This window comes from Rhineura floridana, chromosome 3 (genome assembly GCF_030035675.1).
Source record: "Rhineura floridana isolate rRhiFlo1 chromosome 3, rRhiFlo1.hap2, whole genome shotgun sequence".
Taxonomy (NCBI): Eukaryota; Metazoa; Chordata; class Lepidosauria; order Squamata; family Rhineuridae; genus Rhineura; species Rhineura floridana.
In genome coordinates, this window is record NC_084482.1 from 55,053,470 (window position 1) to 55,076,022 (window position 22,553).

The 22,553-nt window shown below is 42.0% G+C and overlaps 1 protein-coding gene across 1 annotated transcript; it reads left to right on the forward strand.

The window, feature by feature from the left end:
• Positions 1–2,598: 2,598 nt before the first annotated feature.
• On the forward strand, positions 2,599–21,311 carry LOC133378738 (dynein axonemal heavy chain 17-like). The gene is made up of 17 exons (XM_061613364.1): positions 2,599–2,691; positions 3,123–3,230; positions 3,485–3,616; positions 4,824–4,984; positions 5,082–5,238; positions 7,394–7,532; positions 9,630–9,759; positions 10,171–10,309; positions 10,753–10,980; positions 11,341–11,478; positions 12,490–12,622; positions 13,778–13,905; positions 13,994–14,142; positions 16,600–16,882; positions 17,409–17,582; positions 20,238–20,445; positions 21,085–21,311. The coding sequence occupies exons 1-17, from the start codon at positions 2,599–2,601 to the stop codon at positions 21,309–21,311; spliced, it is 2,727 nt and encodes a 908-aa protein (XP_061469348.1).
• The last annotated feature ends 1,242 nt before the right edge of the window (positions 21,312–22,553 follow it).

The window sequence follows — 22,553 nt, forward strand, 5'->3', positions numbered from 1 at the left end:
CTCAAGGAACCCCAGAGTCCTATAAGCTGCATGAGTAGAGTCCAATCAGGAATTATTTCATTTGTACACCAACCTTCCTTTACGTTGCTCAGAGTCAGGATGTATATGGATATTGTCCCAGTTTATCCTAGGAAAATTACTCATGATCAAAGCCATGTGGATAGCAGGAAGTGACAATCAAGATACGAGCAGAATGCCCCTTTCTTCAAGGAAAAGCTACAAGGGGTGATCTTTAAAATCACCATGTGTAGACTCTTTCTCAAGAGCAGCTGAACCCAGGTACAGACACCTTGTACCCAGGTATAAGGTAGTGTGGGAACACCCCCTAGCCACAAGCCTGTGACGTAGATTAGGCTGAGAGATATTGATGACTTGAAGGTTAGCCAGTGAGTTTCATGACTGAGGGGAAATTTGAATCCATGTCTTCACATTCCAAGTTCAGCACTCTTATCTGTTGTCCTTATTGGCTCTGAAAGGTAAGAGGGCCCTGTCCTGCCTGGGAAACTGAACCTGGCCTGCAACTGTGAGAGCATCAAATCCCAACTATTTGAACATTGGGCACTGTTGCCTCTGTAGAGTCTGAACTCCACGCAACTGACAAGTGTCCCAGTCCCTAAATCCACAATGCTATCTGAGCCAAAAATAGTTTACTGAAGATAGGGGAGACTGTTGGTGAAGATGTAGGACAAGCTCCATAACAAAGCACAATTTTAGTCCTTTCTGTGGTACTATTCTATGTAGGACTGGGGTTCCTATTTCACAATAAGCCATCCCTGCTGCAGCAGCTATCCCTGAGCTTCCCTAAAATCTCTGCCTTTATCCCCAGACTTAAGAATATAGGAAGATTGGTCCATCTAGCAGCTCCACATTGTCTATGCTGCCAAGCAGTAGCTCTCCAGGGATTCAGACAGGAGTTTTTCCCATCTCTACTTAGCGATGCCCAGGACTGAGGGCTCATCCAGACGACTGCAAAATGTGTGACACGCCTGCTATGTGTGTTCATTATTTTTCGGTCCTCCAAATGACGTCTCGCGCTGTTACACATTTTCGCGGGTTAAATCCGCTCCTTGCAATACCGGCAAAAATGTGATTTGCTGTTTAAAATTGGGAATCATCCGCTGTGCCTTCAGGAGTTAGGATGCAATACCGTGGACTTTACAGCTGATGGGCGGTTCTTGGGCGGTTCCCCTTGCCCCTTCTCCTCATTCCAGCCAATCATGTATCTGCACTTTTGCGCATGTGCGAGAATAAGCCCAGGAAAATTGAACCAATCATCGCAATGGTGGGGTGTTGGGGGGGGGTCTGCAACTACTGCGCAGATGCATTTTATTTTTTGCCAGCCTGCAAACTGGGCAGCCACTCTGGGTGAGATCTGCAATGCACAGCAAGCGAGAAAGGGGGTGGTCGGTTTCAGCCTGCCTCCAGAAAGCTTTGTCAATTTCATTGTACTTGCTGGAGTTTTTGCTTCAAATCAGAAAAGCATACATTTGTTTAAGTGTAATATCGCAAATACAAACAAGAAAAGGGCTTCTGGTCGGTTTCACGCCTGCTCTGGAAAGCTTTGTCAATTTCATTCTCCATGGGAAAGAAAGGGAGGGGGGGTGACACGTTTCTTGCTTTTTTGGAGAAATAAGTGCAATTGCCAGTGTGTGTATCTCCTTAAATATCAATAAAGGCAGAAAAGCATACATTCATTTAAGCGTAATATCGCAAATACAAACAAGGCTGGCATGACACCAACCAGCAGCCTTTCCTTCCGAGGCGAGAACTCCTTTACAGCCATATTGTGCTTCGTTGCAAAGGGGGAGAGGAGCATACGTAATTTTTTTGCTGACCAATTGGTTGATAGGGGGAGGTTTTAGAGGCGGAGCTTGGAAAAGCGAAAAGAATGTAGGGGTCTTACCGCTGCGGGTGCGGGTGCAAAAAAGCGTTTTTTTTTAATTGGGAAAGAGTGAACTAAAAGGCAAAGTGAGGACTATCAGATGACAAACCGAATATGGAAACTGTGGATTATCCCGCTCCGTTTGGATAAGCCCTGGGACTGTTTGCATCCAAATCATGACTTATGGCTCTTTCTTATTGTTCCCCCAACATCCCAGGTTCGAGCCATACAAGCCCTCTGTCTTTCGCTTGGAAAATTCCGCCCATCCATTATCCCATCCCATGAAAGCCAAATCTTCAAAAAAATTATTTTTATATTTTGAAATCCAGGTTCTTGAGTGACCTGGGAAGGCAGTGGTCTTAGGAAGAAAAGTGATCACTGAGAGCTAGGATGATTTCCTTGGCAATTCATATAGAAGGGGATACCCATGCTGAGCATAGGGTGCCACCATAACACTTGGGGAAGAATTTCTTTTTCCAGGCAACATAATGTTGTGGTTGAGCAGCAGCAAAATGTGATGTCCGAGTAACACTAATTTGAAAGATGATATTTCTGGATCCCTGCTTGTTTATCATGTGAAGGAACGTGACCTGGAAAAGCCCTTTGAGTCAAGGCTTTGATAGCTATGTGCATAGAAAAAGCAGCATGATGGGCAACATTAACCTGGAGAGTTTTGCACCTAGGTGGAGGTTTGGTTAAACCGAGTGCTGGAGAGAATGCAGAGCACCTTACGCAAAGAGATTTCTGAAGCTGTAGTGACTTACGAGGAGAAACCAAGAGAACAATGGCTATTTGATTATCCGGCACAGGTCAGTAAAAAGACTAGAGTAAAATGCATCTTTGTTTGTTTATTTAGTATGTTGAGGCTCAAAGGAAAGAGGGACAAGCTCAAGCAGGTGTCCATTCTAATAAATATTGCTAGGGGGAACAAAACAAGGCCATTCAGCATGTTTGCAAGATTAAGGCTAAACAACATCAAGTCCAGAGGAAGGCAAGGTCGTGTGCTCCAGATATTGTGGACTACAATTCCCATCAGCCCCAGCTAGCATGGCCAATGGCCAGGGATGATAGGAGTTGCAATCCACAACATCCAGAAGGAACTGTGTTACCTCCTCTTGTCTAGTCACTCTTGCCGCCATAACTGCACATTTTGTGCCAGGGGGCAGTGACTACATTAAGGATGGCTCTGGCATTTCACATGGTTTCAGCATCTCATAGACTAATGTGGCTATTGTTGCAGATTGCTTTGACGTGTACCCAGATCTGGTGGACGACAGAGGTTGGCATTGCCTTTTCACGACTGGAGGAAGGCTATGAAAATGCTATTAAAGACTACAATAAGAAGCAGGTGCACAGCAGTCCCCTCCAATTTTGCTAGGCTGTGTTCAAAGAGTTCTGTTTTATGCAGTGGCAAATTCTTCAACAGAGTAATAGATCTTTTGTTTTTACTGCATATTGCACATGGCGCACCTCAGCTCTGTCACTGAATGCAACTTCCTTGTAATCTTTTTGTTGCGGGGTGGGGTAGGTAAAGGAGGTCTCTAGGTCTTATGACTGTAAAGACTGGAGCCCCTTACATATCTTCTTTCTTTCTTTTCCTAGATTAACCAGTTAAATACATTAATTACACTCCTGATTGGGAACTTAACCCCAGGAGACAGAATGAAGATTATGACAATCTGCACCATTGATGTCCATGCCAGAGATGTCATTGCCAAAATGATTACAGCAAAGGTATATGCTCTTTAAACTGTGAAATATTATTTTGCTTATTGACACTGTTAAGCAAATGTTTTCTTAGACTCCTCTCAAGCCGCTTTCCCATAGCAAAATGACACACTTCACTCATTTGTTCTTCAAACGTCCCTTAATTAGGGTAGAAGGAAGAGTGGCAAGGACCGAACATGAACAAAGGGGTCAGGAGCACAAAGCAGCTAAGAATGGAATATTTGTGATTAATGGGTCAGCAGCACTGCAGTGGGCAGAGAAGCCTTCCTTATGTTTCCTAAATTCTTCACAAAGGCATCTTGTGAAGAATTCCAGTCAATGGGAGATGTGTGCAAGGGGGTTGCAATGGTTCTAACTCAGGTCCAGAAATGGAATTGCATCATTAATGGGTGGTCAGTCTGCTGGCTTTACCCATAAAAATCCTATGAACCCCTCTTTGAGAATTGTTACTGAACTGGCAATCAACCTGACTAAAAATCATGTCACACAATAACACTGGGCATGTTCTGGTCTGCCACAGCATCAGCTGCCTGACAAGTGTTCCTGCATGATATGCACATTTGTTGCATTCATTTATATTTTATAAATATACACCTGAAAATGTGATGTGTGAAGAGGATCTTATCATCTCATACAGTGGGAGATCTGGCAAAGTAAAGCTAAGCCTTGTATCATTTACAAAAGACTTTTTTAAAAAAATTCAAACTGCAATCCTATCAAGACTACAAAATTTAAATAGTCAATACACACTGGGTTGTGTTCAGCTAGGTCCTACTCACAGTAGACCCATTGAAATTAATGGACCTTAGTTAGCCATGGTCATTAATTTCAATGTCCTACTGTGAGTAGGACTAGCAGTGGATACAACCCACTATGTCTGGTTTAAGGAGTTACTACATTTGAGTTATTGAAGAAAAGACTGTTCATATATCAAAGCCCCTGAAGAAGTCCTTTTGGCTGAAAATGTTTTATCAGCACTTTAAGACATGGTCTCTCTTTTTGGTGGTTCACTGGGGAGTAAACAAGCTCTGCAGGCTCTGACATGGAAGGCCACTTGGTCTGTCCTTAAGCAGCCAAAAAAACTAAGGTTAGCATTACACCATGACAACAGAAACACACACACACCTTCTTAAAGCTCATAAGGATGGAAAGGAGAAACCGCAGTAAATTTATTCTGGGCTGTGAAGTAAATGGTTTTGTGTTTGGGTGGCAGGTGGAAAGTTCCCAGGCCTTTACCTGGCAGTCCCAACTTCGGCATCGCTGGGATGAAGAAAAGAGACACTGTTATGCCAATATCTGTGATGCTCAGCTCCAGTATTCCTATGAGTACCTTGGCAACACTCCACGGCTTGTGATCACACCACTCACTGACCGGTATGAGCTACTCAGCTTGGATAACCTTCAGACTAGCCCAGTATACATTCTTAGGGATGTGATGACGACAATGATAGCAAATGTCTGTGTTTTGCAGGTGTTATATTACCCTGACGCAGTCCCTCCACTTGATCATGGGAGGAGCTCCTGCAGGCCCTGCTGGCACAGGGAAGACTGAAACCACCAAAGACTTGGGCAGGGCAGTAGGGATCATGGTGTATGTTTTCAACTGCTCTGAGCAGATGGACTATAAGGTAAAGGTCCAGCCTGGGAAAGTGATAACGGGCCAGATCTGAGCCCTGTACTGAGAAAGCAGTTGGAGAAGTAAAACTTCTACTGCCTCTTAACATTTTTGAAGGCTTATTCCAAGATGGCACCTTTGCCAGGATGCACTTGACCTTGCCTGGTTATGGTGTTTGCACTGTTAGCAAGTCCGTCACAGAGGCCAGCAGATTAAAAGAGCACCCTGTTCCCCCTAAGGATGGTGGAGAAATTTGGTTCCGTTTACGTTTCAATAGAAACCTTTTAATAGAAATTCATACTTCCTGGAACAATAAGCGAACCAAAACACACTTAATACAGTGCAATTCTTCAACCCCAAAATGTGCACAAAAATGCATATATTAGAGAAAATGGCATCCAAATATGTATTACATTAGGGGAGATTGCTTGCAAAAATGTGTTTTTTAGGAGAAACAGGCACTAAAATGCTGATGAGTGTTCATGAGGACTTTTAAAAAAAAAATCTCAAACCGATGCGGAAATGTGGTAAGCTGAACTTAAGATAAGACAAATGAGAAACAGAGAGAAATTGAAATTGGCAGATGGATCTATCCCTCGTTCTCCCCACTGAATCCCAGTGTTTTTTCTGTCCTCACCTAATCAAGCAATATTGTACTGCTCTGAATAGCAATCGCAGCATTTTTGCCTTTCCCAGGGCAGCACCCAGACAGTGTGCTGTTTCTGCTGAAGCTGCAAATATGGGATGGGGCAGCCAGCCTTACAGTCATTCCAGCTGTGTATGTGAAGATTGTTTCTGCATGCCAAAACCACATTTCTTCACATAGTGGCACAGCCACAGCCCGCTGTGGGAATCATTGCACAGGCAGCCCTGAGGAATGAGCTGTCTCCTCTCACTTCCTCTCACGCAGCATTAGAGGAGAGAATTCTTCATCTTCTGCTCCAGTGGCTGGAAAAACAGCTTGGTTTGGCAAGAGGCAATTCCCTTCAGTACTCAGCGTGTTGTGCAGACAATTACACTGACATAGTCCACCGCTGTCTTGCTCCCTTTGAAGTTTATGCATGTTTTGTGTCTTCACTGTGAACTTGTCCATATAAAACTCACGCCTCATTGTGGACCTGAGACCTTTCAAACAGCTGCATAGATCTGCTCTTGGAGCAGTATTTTAGGAAATCCGGACAAGTACACATTAAACTAAGGTTTGTAGATCCATATTCACAAAAGTAATGAGAATGAAGAGGACACATTTATTCATTCATTTCATTTCTGAATCTTGTCCCGTGAGGCATCCCAAAGCAATTTAAGTATAATAAGCAAACACACATATACATACACACACACACACACCAGCAGCAGCACATGCATAAAATCAGTGCACATCCAATACAGATACCAGCTGGATAAAGACCTCCATTTAGGTTTGTTGAAAGAAGAGCATTTGAGAATTGGCAATCCATACCCCTCCCCACTGATGTTCCCTTGTAGCCTCTCCCTGCAGGTGCACTCTCTTTCTTTCTCTCCAGAATTTATGGGGGAAAACTGAATGAAAAACAGCCTCAGGTAGGGTTGCAGAGAGAGTTAGTGTACAGGAAAAGGGTTAAGCACCCATTTCTGCATAATAGCTCTCTCCAGCAATGCCAGAGTCACCCCCACATTTCGATTCAAGGACAAGCCCATCCATTTCTCTGCCTTACCTGATTCATTGGTAAATTGCTTAGAAGTGAAAAGTCAGCCTCAAAGTAAAGAGTGTGAGGTAATTAGCCACTGATTCAGAGGTGCAATTACAGACCTCTCATCTTTCCTAGTATTTTCCATACTCTGTTATTTTTACAGGATTGTACCCTTTTCTTGGCCTTCACAGTGCCACAGAATAAAATAGGCACTGTAAAACTCTACAGAACCACAGCTCTACATATTGTTTTCACTTGGCAGCCCTAATTATACCTTATTATAACACTCAAAACTTCTGAGAAAATAACAGGCTGTTCATTCTTTCTAACAGTTCCCTATTTCCCCTTCCCACCCCCACCCCATCAGTTATTGTATCGCAGTGTGTCTACCTGTTACTTTTGTTTTAAACTATAAAAAACAAAATATAGATAGAACGTCTTAATTAATTGAAGAGATGAGACGCTCTGTAAACATTTGCCTACATGTTTCCTTTCTAGTCCTGTGGAAATATCTACAAAGGGCTGGCTCAGACAGGTGCATGGGGATGTTTTGATGAATTCAATCGGATTTCGGTGGAAGTCTTGTCTGTAATTGCTGTACAGGTAAAGATTCTGCTTATGTGTTCTGCTGTTGTGCGTAAAGAACCTGGGTTTCATAGTGCTTCCAGCTTTATTGCTGTAGTCAAATGCCAGTCATTTGCTTCTAGGATTAATTCAGTCCCTTGGGAAATAGTGGGCTGGAATCCAGAGATCCCGTGAACAGAGTTCCAGCAAACAGGAATGGGGAGCCAGTTTGGGGGGATTGCCCCTGCAGTTCCATGAGCTCTCCACCATCACCACCCCGCTTCCAGTGACTGGGGAATGTTCTAGGACAGCAATGGGAGGTGACATGAGAGGCTGCAGCAGGGGAGAGAAAGGACCAGCATCATCTCTCCTTCTCCAACTTATGGAAGCTCTCACTGGATTGCAGCCCCTTTTGTGATGGGGTGTACTGGATCCAACCCAATGGTCTCAGCAAGAACCTTTTAAAGTATCTGAGAGATCTGGGGCTGGATGTTCATTTGCGGGGGGGGGTCTCCTTACTTTACTGACCAGCTGCAAGTGCACTGTTAGTATACATGTGACCTTCATGTGCGAAGCCAGTGGTGATTGCCTCCCCTGCTCCCACCCCCAGTTTTAAAAAGTACTGGGGCCTGGGGCACATCTGGCACCTTCATAGTGGTGTCAGGATTTCTCCCATTCCCAGTACTAATGTTTGCTCCCTCTCTCTGCTGCAGAATAGACGTGCAGTGAGTCAGAGGTGGGCAGACTTCATGCTTGTGGGATCTACTTTGATCCCTGAGTCCACTGAGCAGAATCTGGTGCATCTGACATACATTTAAGCCCTACTCAAGTGTGGAGTGGGGAATAATCATGTTAAATGTGGAACAGGCTGCAGTCAACTGGTCAGAGTCCAGAATCAACACACAAGTAATGTGTCAATAAAGCTTTAGAATTAAACAATTCTGAGCCCAGGAATATCTTATGACCAGAACTGAACAGAGCTTGCACTCCTTTCATTCAAAATCTCACTCTTGATTACCCCTATCCCCAGCAGTATAATGCTGGGAGGAAGGAAATGTTCTGCTGTTACTATTGTTAAATGATGAGGAGTACAAAAAAAACCCCTTGCCAATCTACTTCAGATAATTCAGAGATTTACTAGTTAGATCCCAATATACCTTCTGTTCACCCTTGCTGTATGTAGCCGAGGGAGAGGGCAGAATACAGTCTGTTCCTCTTCTATAGAGTCGTATGTACTCTTGTGGATTCTCTAAGTTGCTCTGTACCAGCAAAATCTTAATGACTGGAATTTGGGACAAAAGTGCCAAGAAATTGATTCTGTCTTGCTTGTTATGACATTAAAGCACATCCCAATTAAAAGAATCTATAATAAAGCCTATTTGGAGCAGCAAGATGCCTGTCATAAATAATTTAAAGGACCTTCATATCTAAAAAATATTTTTTTATACAAAGAACTTGGTCACCAGAAACACTGGACATACAGAACTGCCTCAGATGTTGAATGCAGGCATGCATGGAGTGTTTATAAGCAATATTTTCAGCAAGAAGACGGCACTTTCGAGGAGGAGTCCAAAATATCCTCCCTTCCTTTTATTGTTCATGACCTCCCTTTGCATACTGTTTTTATTCACTGTTCAGTAGGCAGCAGTTTCTGGACCATTGTTTAAAAACAGGGTTTCTTTACACTGACTGTGTGGTCCCAGACAGTTGAGGAACCCATGAAGTCAATGTGATGATACCACAACAATCTGATTTCATAGTGTGACAACATCAGCAGGCTACTTCAGAGTGAAGGAGTAATTTCAGAGCTTGTTCTCTATAATTTTGTCACTTTTTGTAGCTGGACTATACAAAGTTGTTTAAAGGAGGGGAGTATTTGCAGCTTGCAACACTTATGAAATGCCCCTCCCCCCATGTGTCATTATAGTTAGCCCTAGTTTAATTATAGCGTATCCTGGGATTTGGATGTGTGTCCAATTACTTTCCAGTTCACTATGCATCCTATGTGTCTTAGGATTCATTGGCTGCAAAACATAAATAAAGATTTATAGGTTTGCATTTAAATACTCTTCAGTGCTATATTTTATCACCTTACTGCAGACCTCATGTTGGCAAGTCTTAAGACTTTATTTTAATTGATAGGTTAAATGCGTTCAAGATGCAATTCGAGCCAAAAAGAAGACCTTCAACTTCCTCGGAGAGATCATTTCTCTGATACCAACTGTTGGAATGTTTATTACTATGAATCCTGGATATGCTGGCCGTACTGAGCTGCCTGAAAATTTGAAAGCCTTGTTCAGGTACTAACATGCAGCCAGTGTTCAGGGGGAAATGAGCTGATAAGAGATTATCAGGATAATGTACAAGCTTCCATATGACGAAAAAGATCAACACTGAGATTTTTTTGGTTCAAAAAGAAGTCCAGTTATACAGGGTGGGGGCATGTGAAGGTTCAGAAGAGATTACAAGGGAAGAGCTATTTCTGCACAAACTTGGGAGCTCCCAGGACTTATTATACAGCATGTAAACCAGTGGAAACAAAACGTGAGCAAGTATAAGTGGAAAGTGAATTCAGTTTGTGTTTTAAAATAGGAACATTTGAAATTAATTGTATCTGACATCGACACTGAATATTCACTGCAGCAGCCTACAGAAAAGTCTCTGCAGCATAAGCACACCAGATGTTAATGGTCTTATTTCTCTTCTTTTAGGCCTTGTGCAATGGTTGTTCCTGATTTTGAGCTTATCTGTGAAATCATGCTTGTTGCTGAAGGTTTCATTGAAGCCAGGCTTCTAGCTAGGAAGTTTATTACTCTCTATACGCTGTGTAAGGAGCTGCTTTCAAAGCAGGTAATTTAACATTGTTCCACAGACCTGCCTGACATGGAATATTTTACAGCAGTGAAGAATTTGCTAGAGCAAATTAGGTGGGTGCATTTAAAATCATTTCAGCCATGGACCTGGTCATGCTCCACATCGCCATGTTGTGTTCATAGAAACTCAGCATGATTGTATGGGTGGAGAACACTGGAATAAAACAAAAGCCCATAATAATGCTTCCTTCTCATTCACTCCAATATGCAAAGGCTGTCTAAAGTCTTACGGCCACCAGGGTGGCATTAATGTTTTTGATAGCAAAGGATGTCCATGCTGTAATGTACCCACTTCTATGGAAGGTAAACCACTTTTCTTGCTTTTTTAAAAACTATGTAGGTAAATGCCTTTCATGTCTTGCTGTAAATGATGTCCTTTTGTTTACATGCAATGCTAAGATGGTGCCTTATGTCTGACAGGATCACTATGACTGGGGCTTGAGAGCCATCAAGTCTGTGCTAGTGGTAGCTGGTTCACTTAAGAGAGGAGACCCTGGCCGGGCTGAAGACCAGGTTCTCATGAGAGCTTTGCGAGACTTCAACATCCCCAAGATTGTGACGGATGATTTGCCTGTCTTCATGGGCCTCATTGGAGACCTTTTCCCAGCACTGGACGTGCCTAGGAAGCGTGATCTAAACTTTGAAAAGGTGATCTGCTATTGGTGGTTGTGAATCCATGGCTAGGCTGGGGCCAAAATGCAGTTCTTTAGCAGTATAATTAGAGATTTGAATGTCTTGTATCTATTTTTTTCTCTATGACTTCAGTGGTAAAAATCTAGGTCTCATGGAGACCTCTGGGGAAAAATGCCCTGCTTAGAAAGCTTTCAAGGCCTTTTTCTTTTTTGGATACGCTGGACCCTATCCGAGCAGACATCCCATCAGATATGGCAGGTGGTGGCTCCAGTGCATCACCAGCCATGAGCATAAGGAATGAGCCCCCAAAGCAGAATTAAACCCCCTAGTACACTGTGACGCATGGGATTTTTAACACTTTTTTTCTCTTCTCAGATAATCAAACAGTCCATTCTGGAGCTCAAACTACAGCCTGAGGAGAGCTTTCTGCTGAAGGTGGTGCAGCTGGAGGAATTACTCCAAGTCCGCCATTCTGTGTTTGTGATTGGAAATGCAGGCTGTGGCAAGTCTCAGGTGGGAGCTATGAGTCTGCAGTTAGGGCTACATAGCTAGAGATTCCATTCTTTGGCGGGTCTAACTGCAAATTCTGAAATGTTCTGCTTAGAGATGTTTCCACAGAAATTGGCAGCCTTCACAGGATGTCCCCAGGAATACTTGATGCAAATTATTATGCACTGGGGCCTTGAATACACTGTCACCCAGTGGAGGTTGAGGCAGGGCTAGAACAGGTAGTTCTCTGTGGCCTGTAAGTTCCTCCAGACATCTGTTTAGCTGAGTAAATTGGAAGCAGTATGCTCTCTGAGGTAGCCCCATCATTATTTCCCTTAATCCTTCAGTGCTTTTCTTCCTCAACACTTTCTACAAATTACCCATCACAGCCACCACCTTAGGTTACTCTCCTACACAGTTGTCCCAGTGACCCACAGATGTCAGATGATATCTTTTTGGTGACTTAGCAAGAGGGCACGGTGACACTGGATAGATGATAGACTCCTGCCCACCTGTTTGTTTTGTTGGTTTGTTGAACATGCTAAGAGGAACAGTGAATTGTCCTCATAAACTTTTCACTTGCCTCCATCATGGGCTGATGGAGTTCCATCTTCATCCAAGGCAATTAAAAGAGTCTCAGTCCCAAAGCGTGGGCAGAAACTTATTGGTGTGGGTTAAGAAAATGAGTGTTGCCCAAAACTACTGCTTCACCAATACTTGTGTGAACTCTTTGGAATGTTTTGAGACTGGCCGCACATCACACTTTTTTTTAAGATCTGGCAAATATGTGCCTGTTCTTTTAGGACAGGAGTCACTACATCATTTGTAAAAAAAATGGAGCTCATAGTATTTTGTTAGCAATAGCTCAAACATAGTTTCCACACCCCTGAAAAGTCCCACAATAGCTTTTATGAGATGCATGATTCTGGAGCAGAAGATGCAGTGTGGGTGTGATTGTGTTTTTATGTTCTCTGAGGTTACAGAGCCAATTGAAAGAAAATAGCTCCATCTCAGTCTTTGTCTTTCTCCTGGCAGGTTCTGAAATCTCTGAATAAAACTTACCAGCTCCAGAAAAGAAAGCCTGTAGCTGTTGACCTTGACCCTAAAGCTGTAACCTGTGATGAACTATTTGGAATCATTAATCCAGCTACCAGAGAATGGAAAGATGGTAGGAAACAAATACAACAGTTTTCCAAGGAACGTGTTGGAACGTCATTTAAAATAAAAGAAGCCTACTGCAGATTTTCTGTCCTAGAAATGATGGTGGCATAAAAGTCCAGATAACAGCACAATACACAGAAAATAATGTATACATTAATACACATATGGAAACATCATACCCTTTGGCTGTCTCCTAGAATGGTGAAGTTTAAATTGCAAGCTTTTTCCTCCCAGAATATACCACCATACTGACAGCATGGTTAAAATTTTACTTGCACATAAGATTTCCAGCAAAATTAATCGGATTTTTTTCCTCTTTCTACAATTGTGGCTTTTTCAGAACCCAGAGATATTTTAGCATGGGGAAATCGCAGGGCCTGGAATGACCTAAAGCTATGATGCATTTAAAATTATTGTGGTTGTTCCAAATTTTGAGGCTTAAAAATGTTGCCATCTGAAAGTCTCTGTTTTAAATTGGTTTTGATTTCCCACCCCTAGTCTCATGGTTGTTTGTGCCAGTTTCAGCAGGGCACCCCCCCCCGAAAAATAACTTTTCATTTAAGGTGTACTTCTTTTTAAATCCCTTGAACTGGTCTGACATAAAATAACTGGAAAACAAAGAAGCTACCAGTGTCTCTACATGGAAATCGCTGGCTCCAATTAGGTCTCTAGATTTCCTCTAGTTATTCAGAGTAATGAGGCTTGATCTTCTCTAAGGTAAACACTTCCATTCTAGCTTAAAAAGTGTTATATAGAATTTTATATAAGTTGGGTCTTTTTGGAACAGGGATTGGGGAGCAGGTGTTGTTGGACAACAACTCCCATTGACCCCAACCAGTATGGCCAATGATCAGGAATGATGGGAATGGTAGTTCAGGAACACCTGAAGAACCAGGTTCCCCACCACTGATCTAGGCTGATCTCAACTCGAGGTTTCCCCATCCCTCCTCTATGAGCCGTTCCAAAGCATGCACGTTTTAACAGGAAATTCTGCATTTATATTATTAATTTTTTAAAATATACACACCATTTTTAACATCTGTGATGATCTCTATCATTTAGATGCTGTACTAAAATGCCTTCCCTCTGTCAAAGTTTAGTATAAATGAAGAGCTGATGTGCAAACAATGACTCTAATGTGATTTTTCTCTGTTCTGGGTAGGCTTGTTTTCAACTATCATGCGTGATCTAGCTAATATAACTCACCGTGGGCCCAAATGGATTGTTCTGGATGGAGATATAGATCCAATGTGGATCGAGTCTTTGAATACTGTTATGGATGACAACAAGGTCAGTACAGCAAGCTGGAGATTCAGCTGTCGGCTTCCACTTCTGCAAGATAAGGAGGTCATATCATGTTTGTTTATCTCTCTGCTAGGTTCTCACCCTAGCAAGCAATGAGCGAATCCCACTAAATCCCACCATGAGGCTTGTGTTTGAGATCAGTCATTTACGAACAGCAACACCTGCCACTGTGTCCAGAGCAGGAATCTTGTACATTAACCCTGCTGACCTTGGCTGGAATCCGTGAGTTCTAGTTCCCTTTCTAGCATATGAGTGTCTTGCATTGCAAGGAAAAACATGTTCCTTCATGGCATAAAGAGGAAAGGCTTTCACCCTTGCTATGTTTAGGCAGATGCATTTATGTATTTATTTATTACTTAAAAGTATTTCTCAACAACTTAATGTATTTTTAAAATACTAAGGGGCATACAATAATACCAATCAGCATAAAAACACTAAAACAGTATCATAACCATATGAAAATGCAGTGTTACAGGGTACAGTCTTAAATTATCAGGGAAAGCCTGTGCAAAAAAATACATCTTTATAAGACTTCTGTAGCAAATAATTGATGATGCATACTATGGATGAGCGAGAATTCAGCTGAATTCGGATTTAACACCAGATTTTTCAATGATCCGCATATTCTCCATCTTCGCAGAGCAATCCTCTTTCTCCAAACTTCAGCAGTTTTCCCCTCAGTACTGGATTTTGTCCCCTAGAATATATAGTTGTTTTCCCTCTAATATATTATTACTCACAGCAGAGCAGTACAGATGTCTCTCCCTCTCTCTCTCTCTCTTTCTCTGTGCCACCCCCCTCCACTCAAATAATCTTGTGTACTGGCAATCTGCAAGTGTGGAGGAAGCAAATTAAGCATAATAGAGATTAAAAGGTAAGCCTAGAGAATCTCCAGAGAGTTTTTAACATGGGCGAGATTCTCTCAATTTGCCTTCTAATCTCTGCAGTGTTAACCCATTAAATGATTAAAAGGGAAGACTAAAGAGTCTCATCCACATTAAGGACTCTCAAGTCTTGCAGAGGAGGAGGTGTGGGACGGGGGGCATTGAACACTGCTTTCCTCCTTTCCTCCTTTCCATTACAAGCCTTTGAGAAAGATCTTCAGACTCACTTTTTTCACTGGTTTTCCCTATAAAGAGGAGGGAGGGCATTATTGGTCTGCTTTTGCTGTTGAATTTGATTATATTTTAGTAATTTTGGATAGGCTGCATGTATTATAAGTTGCTGGTGTCCTGGTATTTTATTTACAAATATTTTTATTGCATTTCTGTGAGTGCCTCTAGACTGTCACTATTTTGCAGGAGGGATTCAAGCACATACCAAAATTTTAGGCTTGCGCAGATAAAATGAATTTTATCCTAGCACAAAAAATCATTTTTTTTAAAAAACCAACAGACTTTTTGCAGCTTGGAAAGTGATGGGGAAATGCAATGCAAAGAGTGAGATGAAAAAATGATTAATGGGAAGAACTCTCTGCAACCAAATCAGGATACATTCACAATGAATGTCCATTGTCGTATTAACTTCCTCGTTTTAAAAAAACAGAATGAATGCTCAATAAAAACATAGTCTAACCACTGCATAAATTTTGTGCAAGGAAATCAGGATGAATATACAGGATGTCTGGAGGAGTTTTGTCTTTTATTGGCCTTGAAAGGGTTTACTGTCAAAGGCAATATATAAATATTTTAAATAAATAATCAACACTTAATGCACAGAGGTTTGCAGTCCTTACCACAAACCCATTTTATGAACAGGAAGATTATTATTATTATTATGGAGGAGAATTATCACTTATCCAAGATCACCCAGTTCATTCATGAACAGGTATTTCAACATAGGACTAAATCACCCTAGCCATTGGGCTCTTGTTAAATACTTACTTCAGCTTTTCCTTTCAAACATGTCTTCTTGTTCCACAAAATAAGCAGTAGCATACTGGCAAATTCAGAAGTGCAGGGTCCCTTCATGACAGTCATGCCACACACCCTCACAGCCATGCCCCCTTTTCAACTTTCCCTTGTCTCCCCTGCTCTCCCTGTCATCTTACTACTCCACACTCCACTACAACAGATGTCCCTAGGAGCCAATCAGCATGAAAGGGAAGGCTGTGTGTTAGCTACTGAGAAGCATCTTCTCAGTGGCTGACTCACCTCCTTTCACTCTGATTGGCTGCATTCAGCATGAAAGGACAAAGACTCTTCTCTTCTCAGTGGCTAACATGCTTCCTTTTCATGCTGATTGGCTCATACATAGGGACCTGGCTGGGACCCTGCTCTCCAAAAAGTAACCGGTCTGCAACCCCCACAATCCCAGACTACTATACCCCTGAAAATAAGGAACTACTGAGGCCTTACTTTTATCATGAATGCGATATTAGCCAGGTGATTTGAACAATGGGAATTAGGTCCCAACACTGTAGCATGCACATGCAATGCTTCACTACCTAGTCATTGCTCATGTGCCACCATGATTTATTGGGCCACATGAGATGCTCTTCCATAGCAGTTAAATAAGAAAATGGTTGTTATTTACTCTCTTAAAATGATGTAGTCTAAAAATGATTCAACAGATGTAGGAGGAAAGAGATATGGGGACATCCATCTAAAGAAGAACGTACGTGTTCCATGTATGAGAATGCAGCACACATTCAATAAGTGTCTTTATATCACTATACAGAGTGGTGAGCAGCTGGATTGAGCGTCGGGAAGTACAGTCTGAAAAAGCCAATTTGATGATCCTGTTTGACAAATACTTGCCTACATGTTTGGATAAGCTGAAATTTGGGTTCAAAAAGATAACTCCTGTACCCGAAGTGACAGTGATACAAACTATCCTGTACCTTCTAGAATGCCTCTTGACCCCAACCAACACACCTCCAGATTCTTCCAAAGAGCTATATGAACTCTATTTTGTGTTTGCTTGTTTCTGGGCATTTGGAGGAGCAATGTTTCAAGATCAGGTACCTTTAGAAATTTAAATTATTCTGTTTTGCTTCATCCCTCTCAGGGGGCATCATGGGTGATAATAGGGTTTTGCCCAATGGTGCATTAAATAGCATAATGTACACATAGGCCATTTTTCTATGTACCATTTTGAAGGTGACCTCAGTGACAAGTCTGACACCAAAAATCACTTCAATATGGCTGTGGTAACATTTTAATCAGCTTCCCATGTGGTCTGTTTGGATTTACTTTGTGACCATCTGACAGAACCCCTTGGGAAGAAAGGTCATATGTTATCACAGCCATGTGGAGCCCCAGCCACATGGAAATGTTTTTCGTTGTCAACCATGCGTCTGAGCTGACATTTGATTCTGTCCCACATCACTCTCTCTTAGAGGAGTAGTTTACATGTATGCACATTTTTGTGTTGCTTGGTTTTGATATGACTGATTTTGATTTTTCTGACATCCCCTGTATCCATTTAATATATTTACAATCAAATCAATATGAAAAGCATGTTTATTGCACATGTTTTTCTTCCAGCTTGTGGACTATCGTGTGGAGTTCAGCAAATGGTGGGTGAATGAGTTTAAAACCATCAAGTTTCCTTCTCAGGGGACTATTTTTGACTATTTTATTGACCCGGAGACAAAAAAATTTATCCCTTGGACTGACAAAGTGCCAGTATTTGAGTTGGATCCAGATGTCCCATTGCAGGTTATTGCTAGAACTCATTTTTTTCCTGTTTATATTTGATTTGTATTGCTTTTCCCCATGTTACTGCAAAAGAGAATACAGTGCTGGCAAAAAGTTTAGTATCAACTAAATATCCCAATGAAGAGCAGGAAGTATACCCGTGCTAAAAGGACAGTATGTCTTGATTTATATGGCAGTATGTCTGCCTCAAGTCTCAGGATTTTTGTTCCATCCCACACAGTCAGGTATTCAAGCTTGTTTACATGCTCATTTAGGCATGTGGCTGCAGCAAAAAGAGCAACTCCCTGCTACATCAGTGGCTACTTGTCATGCACATCTGGTGCCACATGCAGAATTTGACTTTTGGCATGCTGCCAATACAAAAACATTGGTTTCCATCATTTGGGAATCAAATGTTTATGCATGCAAAGATAGGAAGGTGGAGAAAATTACATCTGGAGCAGGACAAAACTGCATCATGTTGTAAGTTTTTTTCAGAGTCTTTAATTATTTTTATTTATTATTGTATTTATATTCCACTTTTCCTCCAAGGAATTCAAAGTGGTGTACACAGTTCTCTCTCCCTCCCCATTTATCTTTGTAACAATTCTTGTAGGTAGGTTAAGCTGAGAGAGAGAGATTGGCCCAAGATCACCCAGTGAGTGGGGATTTGAACCTGAGTTTTCCCACTCCCAATCCAACACTCTAACCAACACACCACACTGGCTCTCACACTGTCGTATTGATGGGCTGAAAGCTATTGCCTTTGGTAACAGTGGGAAAGCGAAGTCTGGGGACTGATGCAGTGCAGATGCTTGTGAGCTGGACATTTGAAATGGCTGCAAAATGGTTAGGAGTAGATGAAGCAACCCCCACAGGAAGAACGTAGGACATAGCATGTACAGAGAAGATGTGACATCCAGAGGGAGAGCATAAGCCATGACTTTGGCTAGCCTGGATGAATAGGAAACCCTGGAGTGCCCTCTGGGGAAGGAGCAGTTACAAGAAACAAGCTAAGGAAAAAGCTGAACTCATCACTTCTTGGATGTGTTGTTCCAAGATGACAACTAAGTGTCCTTGAGAAAGGAGAGGGTGGGTGACCCCGTGCTCTTTACGTCAATAGGCCCCTACAAGTAATTTAGATATTTGAGCCTTGCAGCTCTGTTAGTAAAATCACTGCTACTAATCTAGTCATTCCACAGACGAATAACTGAATTATTTATTTATTTATTTGTTTGTTTATTTAAAAAAAATTATACTCCGCCCTATTTTCCAAGGAACTCAGGGCGGCTTACATTAAAAAACACAGAGACAGTTAAAAACATCACAGTATTCAAATTGAACAGATTAAATAAATTAAATACCACATAAGTTAAAATTAACTACTGTAGTTAAAAGCCCGTCTGAATAAAACAGTCTTCACCTGTGCACGAAAGGCCGATAATGAAGGGGCCAGCCGAACCTCGCTAGGAAGAGAGTTCCACAGATTAGGGGAAGCGATCGAAAAAGCCCTATTCTGTGTCTCTGTAAAAGAGACTTGCGAAAAAGGAGGAGTGGAAAGAAGGATCTCGCTGGAAGATCTTAAAGTCCGGACTGGTTCATAGGGGGAGAGACGCTCCGACAGATAGCCTGGACCTAAGCCGTATAGGGCTTTATAGGTCAAAACCAGCACCTTGAATTGTGTCCGGAAACAAATGGACAACCAGTGGAGCTGATACAGCATAGGGGTTGTATGATCTCTATAACCCACCCCAGTCAACATTCTAGCTGCAGCTCTCTGTACCAGTTTCAGTTTCCGAGCGGTCTTCAAGGGCAGCCCCACGTAGAGTGCGTTACAGTAGTCTAATCGGGATGTAACTAAGGCATGTGTCACCATGGTCAAGTCTGACAGATTGAGGAACGGACACAGTTGGCGCACCAATCTTAATTGAGCAAAAGTACTCCTGGCCACAGCAGAGACCTGCGCCTCCAGGTTCAAAGCCGAGTCCAGGAGCACTCCCAAACTGCGAACCTGTGATTTCAGGGGGAGTGTAACCCCATCCAGCACAAGTTGGATCCCTATTCCCTGATCCGCTTTCCGACTGACGAGGAGCACCTCTGTCTTGTCAGGATTTAGTCTCAGCTTGTTCATCCCCATCCAGTCCATCATTGATATCAGGCATTGGTTTAGAACCTGGACGGCCTCCTTGGTTTCATTAGGTGGAAAGGAGAGATAGAGTTGGGTGTCATCTGCATATTGGTGGCACCGAACCCCAAAACTCCGGATAACCTCTCCCAGCGGTTTCATGTAGATATTAGAATTCCTGCAGTGCTAGAGGGAATCCTAAGAATTTGCATTGGGCCCAAATAACATATTAATTGTCCACTCCCTAGACAGCTCCTCCCTATGTTTAATTAACCTCCCTTGTTTAAAAATGATGTTTCTTATGTCTGATACGATACCAATGTAGCATTTCTGACTCTCCAAAGATTTTGAAGAAGAGATTTGGGAATGCTTAATATGATTGCTCTTTGAGACCTGTTGCAAACTATATAAGAAAATTATTTTCCATGTACTTGTGCTTTATCTTCAAATAGTATCTTTAGCTTCCTCTTTTTTTCTCTCTTGGAAACTGTTCCATGTGGTTTATGTAGATCAGATTTTTACATTAGTTGATTTTCATTTTGCTTTTCTAGGCCTCAATGGTCCACACAACTGAAACCATCCGGATTCGCTATTTCATGGATCTGTTAATGGAAAAGAAATGGCCTGTGATGCTAGTTGGGAATGCGGGCACTGGGAAGTCAGTGCTGATGGTGGATAAGCTGGACACCCTAAACATGGATGATTACATGGTGCAAGCTGTCCCCTTTAACTTCTACACAACTTCAGCCATGCTGCAGTGTAAGGAGACTGGATAGATTTATTTGTTGTTATAAATATTAGATAATAAAATAAGTAATTATTACAGAGGAGGCATTCTTTCTGCTTTCTGAAGACCCAGGCTTTTCTGGATACACATAACCTGACAGACAACATAACCAATTGCATGGATGACCCTACACTTGTATAGCTAGTTCACACCAAGTATTGAATAAGCATAGGTTGGAATGAGCATAGGTTGGAGATGGAGCTTGACCCTGCGGTCTTGCTCCCATCCTCCTCCTCCACCACCCAACACACCATGCACATTCACTCACCCTGCATGTATAATATGAAAAGGTCTCCTGACTGGTCTGGCTGTGGAGCTGAAACTGACAATTAGCTTCTCCACACTCTTCCTTCAGGCTAGTCAGTTTCTGTTCTCAAGCAAGTCCTATGTGGCTCACCTGCCTGCTCCTCCAAGTAATATTATCGCTTCCCAATCAACTCCCACTGAGGAAAGGCTGCCTTTCCCATGTAAATTAGATTATCATGCTATTTGCTTTTGAACTGGCATATGCAGGACTATCGTTACAACAAAATGAGTTTGGGAACACTGTACCTAATCACCTAGATAAGGCTCAGTGACATTTGTTTCCTATTGGTCTCCTCCTTATGCAGCTATTCTTGAGAAGCCCTTGGAGAAGAAGTCAGGAAGGAACTTTGGTCCCCCTGGTACCAAGAAGCTCATTTACTTCATAGATGATATGAACATGCCAGAAGTCGACAAATATGGCACTGTGGCTCCTCATACCTTAATCCGACAGCACATGGACCATGGACACTGGTATGAATGCAATGTGTCTTGTGACCACTGGTTAACATGCATATTTGACTGGCACTGTTGAATGCAGTGGATGTTAGATGGGCCCATAGAGAACTTCATGGACTATCTATATACACTTCAGGAAGACCTGCTTGTGTTTTTTACTAGAAATTTCCATTAGACAGGGACTCTGGCATTCTCAGGACGCAATGATGTATATGCAAAATTATATATATACAATACCATGGTGTATGGACAAGTCTGGCAAAAAAAATAGAACTATGGCACCCATCCCCTCCTCACTCCTACCCCATCCATTCTTCTTATAGAGGCAGTATAATTTTAAATTCTTGCTCTTGTAATCTCTCTATTTTGAACTAGCTCTGCACCTTCAACATCAATCTATATCAATGGTTCCCAAACTTTCCCCCCCATGGACCACTTGAAAATTTCTGAGATATGTCTATGTGACAACCTGAAGGAAGCTCAGGGGGCACTGGTGGTCCAGAGACCACAGTTTGGGAACCCCTCACCTATATTGTACATTAAAAAAAATACCCCCCTTGTATTCTGCATCCAATATCAGGATAGATTTCTGTGATGGATGTCTGGCTTCTGGGTAAAAGTTCCATCACACTATTTGATTTCCAGAATGTAGCATGTCCACTTCTACAGACCTTTGCATGAGTGAATCCAGAGAGGTCTGACTGAGACCTATTTTTGCAAGATCATATCAAATTCTAGCTCCTCCCTCTTGGGTTTCCTCACAACTGAGTGCCAAAGAGAATACAGCCTAGGTTTTCTGTGTCATTAATAAGTACAAGCAGGGATATTATCAGTCACAAGCACAGTAAATCACAAGCAGAAACTCTCATTTGGCCTACAGAATCAGAGCTCAGAAAGTCTCATGCTTAAACCAGCAATATGTTTTAATATATAAAAATCCAGCATAATCAAGAGAAAACTAAGTGTTCACCTTTTGCTATAAATGCTTGTTTCCTCTAAAACATGTGGAAATTGGAGAGCTACCAGTTCCATTGGGTTAACTGAACTAGGGCTGGCTAAGATGGAACGTGGATCTAAGGTAGACCTTAAATCTTATAATGCTTTCCTTGGAGCCATTCTCTAAGCTGTGTTTCCACAAAGCTGTTGGGCTTGTGCATCTCTCAAAATCTCATTCATATCCTCATAATGAGAGGAGATCATGAAAGGAATTTTTCATTCTTTTATTTGTCTTCTTTTTAAAAAAATGTATGTACACTACAGAAAGACTTCCTCCTAAGTGTAAGTGAATACTGAGAGATTTCTGCAACAATTCTGTGTT

Excerpts from the sequence above, each read along its gene's own strand:
- LOC133378738 (XM_061613364.1), top strand. The coding sequence starts at position 2,599 with ATGCAGAGCACCTTACGCAAAGAGATTTCTGAAGCTGTAGTGACTTAC. Across the intron at positions 12,623-13,777 it reads TACCAGAGAATGGAAAGATG|GCTTGTTTTCAACTATCATG; the intron begins GTAGGAAACAAA and ends TGTTCTGGGTAG. Across the intron at positions 14,143-16,599 it reads GCTGACCTTGGCTGGAATCC|AGTGGTGAGCAGCTGGATTG; the intron begins GTGAGTTCTAGT and ends ATCACTATACAG.